At 31.5% G+C, this 10,976-nt stretch overlaps 1 protein-coding gene across 1 annotated transcript; it reads right to left on the reverse strand.

The window, feature by feature from the left end:
* Positions 1-3,984: 3,984 nt before the first annotated feature.
* On the reverse strand, positions 3,985-7,762 carry LOC110707220. Its single transcript, XM_021885228.1, has 3 exons — positions 7,583-7,762; positions 5,000-5,734; positions 3,985-4,463 (listed from the first exon to the last, which is right to left on the reverse strand). The coding sequence occupies exons 1-3, from the start codon at positions 7,706-7,708 to the stop codon at positions 4,251-4,253; spliced, it is 1,074 nt and encodes a 357-aa protein (XP_021740920.1). The 5' UTR covers positions 7,709-7,762; the 3' UTR covers positions 3,985-4,250.
* Positions 7,763-10,976: the final 3,214 nt, after the last annotated feature.

Consider the following 10,976-nt stretch of genomic DNA (forward strand, 5'->3'; position numbering starts at 1 on the left):
AAATAAGAAAAGACAGGTTGTAAGAGAGAAACACAACAGCATCAAGGAACACCAATGCAACCAAGGCAGTTAGTCCATCTCCAAACATGTCACCATGTTGGTCAGGTCTCAATTCCAGATCATCATTAGCAAGAGATTGATGACCATTCCTGTTGCCTACACCAAACGGAACACGGGAAAATACAAATCGAGTTGGACACCAAGTGGAAGCAGGAACCAGTGTAGCTAATTTATGTCTCCAAACTCTCACTAATTCACTCACAAATCCACTAAAAACACTTCAAATTACTCAAAATTCGAATTAACTACTCCAAACTCTCACTAATTCACTCACAAATCCACTAAAAACATTTCAAATTACTCAAAATTCGAATTAACTACTCCAAACTCTCCCGAATTCACTCACAAATCCACTAAAAACACTTCAAATTACTCAAAATTCGAATTAACTACTCCAAACTCTCCCGAATTCACTCACAAATCCACTAAAAACACTTCAAATTACTCAAAATTCAAATTAACTACTCCAAACACAAACACACACACACAATTCGCATTTTAGTTATTCGCATTCCTAACAGGCATTAATTCGAAATCAAAATCCACAAAAATCAGCTAAACTCGAAATCAACAAAAACAAAATTATGCTCAACAAAAATCGTGTTACTAAGAAGATGAAGAAGAACAACAAAAGCAGAATTTCGAGCAAAAATACACATAAAAACCTAGTTTACTTAAATTAAGAAAAATTAAACAAAATACATTTAAAAAATACTTCTACTAAAACGAAACTTAAGTTGAAATTCAAAAAATAAAATCAAATCGAAAAAATAAAATAAAAAAACATGCAAAATTACAAAATTAAACAAAAATCATACACGAAAACATAATAGACATTAAATTTTCGGTTGAATCTACAAAAAAGTACTCATGAAATTCCAGCAAACAAAATTTCAGAAACCTAATAACCTCAAATCGTGCAAAAATAGCGAAATTACCACAAAGAACTCACCTGATAATAGATCGTAGAGCTGAGAAATTGCTAAAAATCAAAGTAATTGAAGCGGTGTTGCTGAAGGAGTTCGCTGATGGTAATTGAAGCGATGTTGCTGAAGGAGTTCGCTAATGTCGAGAAATTAGGAGAGAGAAAGTGAAGAGAGAAGGAAGAGGAGGAAGAAAATAACAGAGGAAAGAGAAAGTGTTTTCGCGGGAGGAGAGAGAAAATTAGGATATATATACATTAAATATCATCCGTTAGATTATAATCTACGGCTGGGATTAATTGTTTTCATGTTTTCACCCTAAGACTTGTTTTTACATGATCCTAATCCTATATATATATATATATATATATATATATATATATATATATATATATATATATATATATATATATATATATATATATATATATATATATATATATATATATATATATATTCAAACAAGCACTATATAAGGTTGGAAGATATGGTCAATTTATATGGTTCAAGATTTGAACACCAAGATATTAAAAATTGGATTATATGATATAAAGTATTAAGTATGTAAAAAGAATATAATCAGAGTTGAACTTGGACTCCATTTTTGTAACATATTTTTAGTGATTCATTTTTTTTAATACAAGTAAGATAAATTGAAAAAATGAATATGAGTCTATTTTGTAGAAGGTGAGGAAAAAACATGTTGTTTAGAAGAGTAAAACAATGAAAAGTTTGAATTGTACTGTGTAGATAGGTTTGTTTTATTTAATTTTCAGTAAATTTTAGATGTAACATAAGTGCGTTTTTTGTTTTTTTTTTTTTTTTTGTTTAAATTTAATACGATGGGGGAAGTTGATTTTTGCTTATAAATTAATGTGGTTGCATGTATTTTTATAAATAAAACTTAAAAAGGAAAAATAAAATTATTGTGACATTAACTTTAAAGCAAAATAAATTTGATTGATTTTGCAGAAAGTAATTGAAACTGTGTTGCAAAATATGAAAATCAAAACAGATTTCTACTCCATTACATTAACAAGCAAAACAGACTAACATTGTATTTATGAGTTTTGAGTTGGTATACATCTAACAACAATTTAATTTATAAATAGAATACACAAACCTTAAGGTTATTGACCATTAATGCAAATCGTTACAACAAAATCAAAACATTAATTGACATGCCCTTTTTCTTTGAACCAAGCTCATAAGGAAGGGCGATAAAAATTAGGAATTTAAATTAAGATTGTAAATCAAACTTATTTAAAGTGAGTACAAATATATCGTAGAGAATTGAATACATTTGTTTATTTGTTATGCAGTCAGTTTGAATCGTGTGAAAAAGCTCAATTGACTTTCAAATATTTAGAACTGATTAAAACCATTAAACCCAAATCTCATAAGATATGCAATATAGTTATTGTTTTCTCTATAAATTTATATTGAGTTATCAGAATTTGACATGTATGTGTAAAAGTTGTGATTTTCATTAGAAAAAAAAAAATCATATTTTCTGCCAAAATAAATAGTATAGTTATGCTCTATGTTTGATTTGAATTAGCTCACTACTTTATTCTAAATGGAAAAATGTTGGTGGCTCTATTTAGGTGCTTATATGCCTTAATCTACTCAAATAATAGCTAGTACAAGTTGCATAAGTGACCATCACCTTTAACCTCCTTGCAAGATGAGGAAAAATGCATGTGACACCTTAAAAAAACAAGAAAAAAAAAAAGGCCAAACAAAAGCAAAACATCATAAGAGCAATACAATACAATTGTAATATTGTTAACCAAACCTAATGGCTACCTTATACTAGTACAAACACAAGGTGATGGAGTGAACAATTGAAGCACTTCGCCTACACCTTTTGGAAGAAATACTGCTTAAAAGCTAATTTATCGACTTTTGAGAACAAAGATTGAATTTCACCAAGCTCATTTAGAAAATATTTTTCTAATTTGCCGCGACTCATTCTAGGATAGGTTTTATTTAATTTATTTATTTCGTTGTAAAAAAACCTAACACCAATGCCATTTGGGGTGGTCCATTGTAAGTATTGCATATTCAAAAATACAAGCCAGCTTGCAAAATTACAACCGTCCAGAAAGCAATAAGTGGCCTTGGTTTAAACCCTTCTACGCCCTCTATTGGGGCCTTTTTATTGAAAGTACACTTTCAAACGCGTAAAGTACCCTAAAACCCCTTATAATTCTTCCATTTCACCTCTTAAATCATCATAATTCTCATCCTCAAAAATAATAAAGAAATACGCAGAAAAGGTAAATAGAAAACGACCAAAGTAATACTATATATATAGGATAAGTGTGCAGCCGACCAAGCGAACAAATTAATGTTTTTTGTTTTTTTTTAATAATTATAATTATTCGTTTTGAAAGATTAGTTATTTACCGACTTCAGCCACATTATGTGGCGAATAGTACAGTGCTAATTGTGATCTTATCTTAATATGTTGAAATTTGTCTTATTTGGAATGAATTTATTCCAAATAAATATGAAATCAATGGATTCGATTAAGATGCTAAATTTGCTAATGAGTGATTTGAGTGTTATTAATTCTAAATTTGATGTTAGTGTAAAATTAGAAATTTTCTAATCTAAGAAATTTGAGCTTAGATTTAAGTATCGATATGTAAATACAAGAGAAAGAGCAAAATGTTCATCCTTTACCTCGGCATAATATTACACGCTCTCGTATTCTTCATGTACACTCTTATATTCTTCATGTACACCCGGGGAAGGGCATAACAATTCACTAGAACAATCCCACCATCAATGATGGAGCTCATACCTCTTGATTTTGAAATTATAGACTAGATTCCTCAAAAGTTTGCTTTTTTCCCTTTGACCATAATAAGTCAAAGCTAGTTTGAGGTGAATATGATATGCATAGCTTAGAACTTGTACTACGTACCATAGGAATAACATCATGAGACTATGTCATGGCATTGACATTACATGGATCATACGATGGACTATATAGTGAACATTCAAGTGAATAATTCAGAAACTTGAATCATTTGAAACAACCCTGTCCTGTTTTTTGAAGCTGAAATTATTTATCCTACACTTGCTCATTAGAATTGTCCTAACCTTACACTGAATAATGTTACATTTTTCCAACGATTGCTTGATCGGATGATCAACAAGACCTTTGCAAATCACAATCTATCAAGGGGAAAATGGGAGAAAGGAGGTTGAATTCACAACATTAAAGTTAAGACAAAAGCATGAATGATTGTAAAATCAGTCAGACTTCTTATCTGAAGGCTGAGACATGTTTGCAGCAGTCCGGCGCTTATCCTCTCCTATCTTCATGTGGATCTCGTCTCTTTCACTGAAGTACCTCTCGAATGCCCGCGGAAGGAAACGTGGGATCAAGAAGCACAAGAGGTTGATGGAGAAGTACACTAGATTAGCAACTGCCAAGCTCCTCCCAAACCAAAACCACGCAACATCCTTAGCAGCATACAATGCAGAAAACAATATATATTAGCCTCAGAAACTTGAAACATAAACTGAATGTCAAGTAATGTATAGTATAATAATATAAAAAGTCTTCAATCTTTGTATTAAGGCGACCCAAGCCATTTTCTTGCTTCATTCTCATATAGATATAAGAAGGCAGATACGCACCATACCAGTATACAGCACATGAGAACATAGAGTCATCACTCATCAGAGATCACCATTTTATTATGTTCAAGTAGGAGTGGCCTAGGGATTGAAGATATATAGTAGTCATACCCAAAATTTAAAGCACTCATCAAATAGAACATAAATCATCTTAGGAAAATCAGTATAAGTTTGTTGAATCACGTTCTTATTGTTTAGTAAACCTGGATACTATAAGGCCTTTCCATCTGATCAAGCTATTTGTTAGTTGTGGACGTAAAACAAAGTACAAATAGGCTTCATCAGGAACAGAATTATTCAACATAGAAAATAGGGCTAGATGAAGAAAGAATACATCATAAAGAACTCATAGAAGTTACCTTGGAAGGAGCATCGACTTGCAAGGTCTTAGTAATCCAAACATCCTGCATCCAATCTAGTATAACAAAAATCCTCCGAACTGTGTACAACAAGGGAACCAATGCCCTCACTGGAGGGGAAAACAAGGAAAGCCCGCTTATTATGTTCTCGGTGAGTATTTGGAATGAGAGCAAGAACAAATGAGGCGTAGCTGACCTCAGCGCATGATCGTCTCCCCTTGCAAACCCTCCTAAGACGTATGCAAGGGGTAAGAATAACCCAATTGTGGTCCCCAAAACTACATAAAGCCGAAAAAGACTACTTCCCTGGAATATCTCCGTTGAGTGAGATCGGTTATTGCTATAAGAAGGGAAGGCGAAGCGTGAGAGGGCAATGATGTATGCAGAGGCAAAGGCAGGGAAGATAAGGTCGAGGAGCGGGACTAGTCCACTGATAGAGAAGACCATAATGAAGGCTACTAGTTGGAGTTCTATGACGCGTAATGAGCCCATCATTCCAGTGGTGACAGTCTGTTGTTCATTACTTGATAGAAAGGGGTTGGTTTCGGGATTTAAGGATGGCATCGAGACTTTATCTGGTCCACTCCCAGGAGCCACAGCTAAGGTTACACCAGACATTGTTTTGATGATGTATTCTGAGTTCTCTGGATTAAGGAAACTAAGGTGGTGAGAAAGTTTCAAGATTTCAGAAAGACAAACCAAGTTTAGCAGACTTGTTCCTGATGCTTTCAGAAGCTGTAAAGATCAAATAAAAAGACCAGAAGCAGTACGATTAGTCACAACCAGCAGAAAAAGTAATTGCCTTAGTAAAACAAACAAGCCGTCAACTGTATTATGTAATCAGTGTTTTGAGTAAACAGAATGAAAAAAATGTAAATGCAACTGACTACCAAAACTGTAGCTCCAAATGGTAATATCAGCAAGGATAGAATGTTACTAGTTAGTTATTGTGTGCAACTATCTTTATGTTCCATACGGTATATATATTTTAGAGCAGCCATAATGATATGCATTTTTTATTAATTTCCCAGCCTCTTGCCTTGCTGTGAACAAACACTACATATTGAACTGGTAGAAGATTTTCATACAAGTATTAGCTCACACCAGGCATTGCATCTACTGACGCAATCCCTGGCATATAGTTGAGACATGAACTGTTTATACTTCATACATGCTCCAATAACAGGTCAAATAAAAGCTATGGACTCTCTGCTAAATAGGAATGTTGACCTGCTGTGTTTATATAACAGGACTAATAAGTTAACAGAACAGAATGACAAAATGTCATACAAATTACTACTGAATATCTTTAACAAAGTGTCATGATGGATATCACCAAGTGAATAAATACAAACATCAGTCTTTATCTACTACTAAATTACGGAGTAGCAGAATGTCAGCTACAGACTAGTGAAGAGACATAATATGCCCCATGTACTGCTGTGAGCTATTATTATATTCCGTTATAGTTATGCGACAGGGAATTGCAATCTAGTGATGCATTTCATGGCAGATAGTTTAGAGTTTAGACATGAATTGACTGAAAAACGAAGACTAACAAGATTTTATTAGAGAGCCTGAATGTGCAAAGGCAAGTGTCAAGGGAAACAAAACTCAAACTAATGCGATCAATCAATCCACGACACATATAACATGGGATATCTCAAGTTCTCAGCATCCAATTCAATTAGCTAGCATCTAACATAAACTACCAAGCTTATCAAGCCAAAATTTCTTTCCTCAATGAAATATCACCACTGCAGCATCAATGCAGACAGCTGAAATCATACATGACCACAATTATTTAGAATTGCTTAGTTGGGCTAGCACACTTATTCGCACAATACTTCTTTAAACAAAATTTTAGTTCTCTTTTTCTTATTTTTACACCAAATTGGGCGAGTGCTCTACGTAACCAAAGGCAGAGTAGCCCAATATAGCAATCCCTATTTCGGCTATTTGGTGCACCGGGGGCACCAAGCTATCTTTTGGAATCGAGAGGAAAGCTTTGACCACTTGAGTTATCCTTCACTCTCACAAGAAATAATACAATACAACTAAATAATTAAATAAGCCGACTAGCACCGCCAAATAATTTTTATTTTTTACAAAAATACACTTGTATTTATCTTGACACCTTCAAGGCTCTCAACTATCAAGTCCATACTACTCACTTTGATAATTATCACACAAGTATTCATAAAATAAAACGAAGTTATATTGAATGCAATAAATAATTAAATTGTTAAATTAGAATAAGAGACCAAATGAGTCGCTTTGGCCGAGTAATTAAGGCGTGTGTCTGCTAAGTAATGGGGTTTCCCCGCGAGAGTTCGAATCTCTCAGGCAACGATTTTTTTTTTTTTGGATGGCGACTGTTACAAGTTTCAACAAGAATTCCGAAAACATGACTGCACAAAGAAAACTTACTAGATTTGGCGGGTTTGCCTATGGCAAAAGATGGAGAGTCTGTGTACGATGAACTATACATTCATTCGAGTTCAAATCAAAAGACATTGAACAAATTATAGCATAGTTATACTAGCACAAAAGAAAAGATAATGAGAGTGACATTGAACTTACTAGTAGAGTAGTAGAGTAAAAAGATGAAGAATACTGCCTATCTCCCAAATGCAAACCAACGTGCGTGCAGTGAGAATGAGGGAGTCGAGAGAGAGAAATAATAATGGAAAAGTTTGATTTACGCATCACAACATTTCTACGTGTAGGTCTTTTGCAGCAAGAGAAGTGTGCTTTTACTCCACGTGGCATCATCTAGTCACGCCCAATATTTTGCTTTTGGAATATACTACTACCTCCATTTCATAAAATATAAAATGGAGGTAGTAATTTATTTAACATAATGAAATACGTAGTACTCTCTTCGGCTCATTTTATAGTTCATCTTTGTGTTTTTTCACGGTATTTTATACTCCCTTCGTTTTTATTTTATTTGCATCACTTGCACATGCGCGGAGTTTTAGGAGAGTGAAATTGTTATAATATAATAATGTGAGTGAAAGTATGTGAGAGATAATAGTGGAGACCATAAGAGAGAGAAATGATAAATTAATTTGAGTGGGTTTAAAGTAGATGAGAGAAATAATAGAATATGGTATAAAGTTACTATATATAGAAGTGATGCAAATAAAAAAAAAACCTATTTAAGGCTAGTGATGCAATTAAAAAAAAACGGAGGGAGTATGTCGTACGGTATTTTGTACCGTGCTGGTGTGTTGTGGCAAATTTGACAAATATTATGCGTTTTTAAAACTTCCATAACTTTTAATCTGTAACTTGGAATAAGGCATATTATATATCGTTGGAAAGATCTTTAAATCTACTTTCCAACCCAATTGAAATAAGAATAAAATCTTTTGTAGATTTTAAGATATGGTCATTTTCGTGAAAAGATCTTTAAGCCTACTTTCCAACCCTAGACTAGGTTATTAATCCCAAACTCCCGATGCAGCATATAGACTCCACCTAAAATCACAATTGCTTACCAAATTGGTAAACATGGCGAACCAAAAAAAATAGGAATACATGTTAGCAAAAACGCTAAGTACAAGACATGTCAAATTCTTTTATTAGGCAAACATGCTTCCAAAATAGTTACATTAATTTAAACGTGCCAAAATATGAATTTTTTCAAAATTCATCACTTTTCAAAATTAGACTTTCCAAATTTATAATTTCCAAATATAAGCTTTCCAAACAGAGGAATATTTAAAGATAGAAACTTTTCAAAAATCAATCCTCTCCTAAGTGTGCACACCCCCCAAGTTAGTATCTTTACATAGAAAGGTTATTGTAGAGGAAAGACTAGGTCATACAAAGTTTAATAGATAATTTCTCTTGAATTTAAATCAACCTTTAAGAAATTCCAATCCAATCCTTTTAAATTCAATAACCAATTTCCTTAATCATAAATAAATTCAAGTTAATTCAAACATGATTTCAAAATCAATCCTTAAAACATATTTATTCAAACATTCATTCAAACAACTATTCAAACATATACACATATGGTAACATCAAAACCTTTATAAAAAGGTTTAGCCATTTATACGTACCTCAACCTTCAAGAATTATAATCCCAGCCACCAATTAAAGGAATCAGATTAAAAAGAAAAATCTGCGTTGGAAAAAATAGGCAGAACTTGCAGAGACCATAACTCCTACAATATAACTCCGGATTGGGTGATTCTTGTGCCTAATCTCAAGGATTTTCGAGAGGAAATTATTTTTGGGAAACAATAAAATGTTAAAATAACAAAAAATGACCAGAAGTGTCCGAAAACTGACTTTAAATGTATACGGACTGATTATTCTACGAAAAAGGGTAAGAAAAGTAAGAAAAGATTTAGGAAAAGAAAATTAAGAGAGAATAAGAGAATTGGGTTTTTGTGTGAAGAATATGAGAGGTGTAGATGGGATATTTATAGTGTTTAGGGAGTACAAAGTTAGGATTTTATGATTAGTAAAAGATAGAATTTAAAGTGTGAAAAGAAATAAAATTATAATTGATAATTTGTTTTTACATTGATAATTAGGCTGATAATCTAGTTTATCATTTAATAACTTAAGGTGTTAAAAGATAGAATTTATGGTGTGAAAATGATTGAATTTAAGTGTGAAAAGAAATACTCGTAGGATTTACATTGGTTTTTTAATTTAGGAATTTAATTAGGAAAATACAAGACTTTATCATTTCATAATTTAGGTAAAATAAAAACTAAAAATCAAGTTAAATACATCAAATATTTTTCAGCCATAACGTAATGTTTATCAAATTTTTGATAATGATAAAATCAAAAATCATAATTAACTACAAAAAAATCATTGAATAATTCTCATGACCAAGAATGTTAAGCTAGATAAGTTTCATAAACCGAGAATAATTAATTTTGTCTTGAAAGTAAAAAGATTTTAAAAAGCTTAAGACATTTCAATATAATTAATTAAAAATTTATTCTAAAAGATAAAATCACTTTGAAAATAAAAAAAAATAATTATCATAATTAATGATTAATTTTCGGATTTTTAAAGATAATAATTGATAATTAGATTAAATTAATCCAACATTAATTTAATAAAACCTGAAAATTAATTAGTAAATTTATTAAACACTAAACTAAATAGTTTAGCAAAGTAAACTTTGGAATATTAAGATGCGATAAATTAATAAAATTAGAAATTATTTACATTAATCAATTAAAATCCAAAATTAATTAAATAAATTAAAAAATCCAAAAGTGGTAAATTATTTACTCCAATATTTTAGCGCCTAAATTTGAATTCTTAAATTGATCTTATATTCAAATAATAGAAAATTACTAAAATACCCTTATTAAATTAAAATAATTAAGAAAAATAATTCTCAAAATTACAGGATATTACATAAATACACCATGGTGATATAATATAGAAATCTTGGCTAAATTACGGCATATCACATCTATTTCAGTGGTTGGAGGGATAACTGTCTTTCTTTTAATTTATCTCTAGTGATTAAGCAAATTTGGGATTGGATTCAGCGTCGAGTTTCAGGGGTAGGTTCTTTAATCAGACAGAAATTAAATTGGGTGTGGCACAAACTTGCGGGGTTGATCATACTCACTATACGTAATACTTAGTACTCTTATGTTTGTTTGATGATTTTTGTGCATTCTTGCATTTCTATTTATTTTTATTGCATTGTTTATTTCAAACAGATTCTGCCTATTGATTCCTAATGAACAAGTTATTATTGTAGAGGTTTGTTGTTCTTTCTTGATTTTATCTCATTTTCATGTTAGAATATGATATTTCATTCTTGCATTTCTTGTTAAAATATTGTAATCTTTGTTTTTATTGTTGTTCAGATAGATTTTTCTTAATGTTCGTTTGATTCGTTTGTCTAATTTGTAAAAAATTTCAGGTATGTTGTTCTTCCTCAGTTTGCTTTAGCTTTATGTTTCTTAGTTAATAATTT

This window comes from Chenopodium quinoa, unplaced genomic scaffold (genome assembly GCF_001683475.1).
Source record: "Chenopodium quinoa cultivar QQ74 unplaced genomic scaffold, ASM168347v1, whole genome shotgun sequence".
NCBI lineage: Eukaryota > Viridiplantae > Streptophyta > Magnoliopsida > Caryophyllales > Amaranthaceae > Chenopodium > Chenopodium quinoa.

Excerpts from the sequence above, each read along its gene's own strand:
- LOC110707220 (XM_021885228.1), bottom strand. The coding sequence starts at position 7,708 with ATGCGTAAATCAAACTTTTCCATTATTATTTCTCTCTCTCGACTCCCT. Across the intron at positions 5,735-7,582 it reads TTTACTCTACTACTCTACTA|CTTCTGAAAGCATCAGGAAC; the intron begins GTAAGTTCAATG and ends TGATCTTTACAG. Across the intron at positions 4,464-4,999 it reads AAGTCGATGCTCCTTCCAAG|GATGTTGCGTGGTTTTGGTT; the intron begins GTAACTTCTATG and ends TATGCTGCTAAG.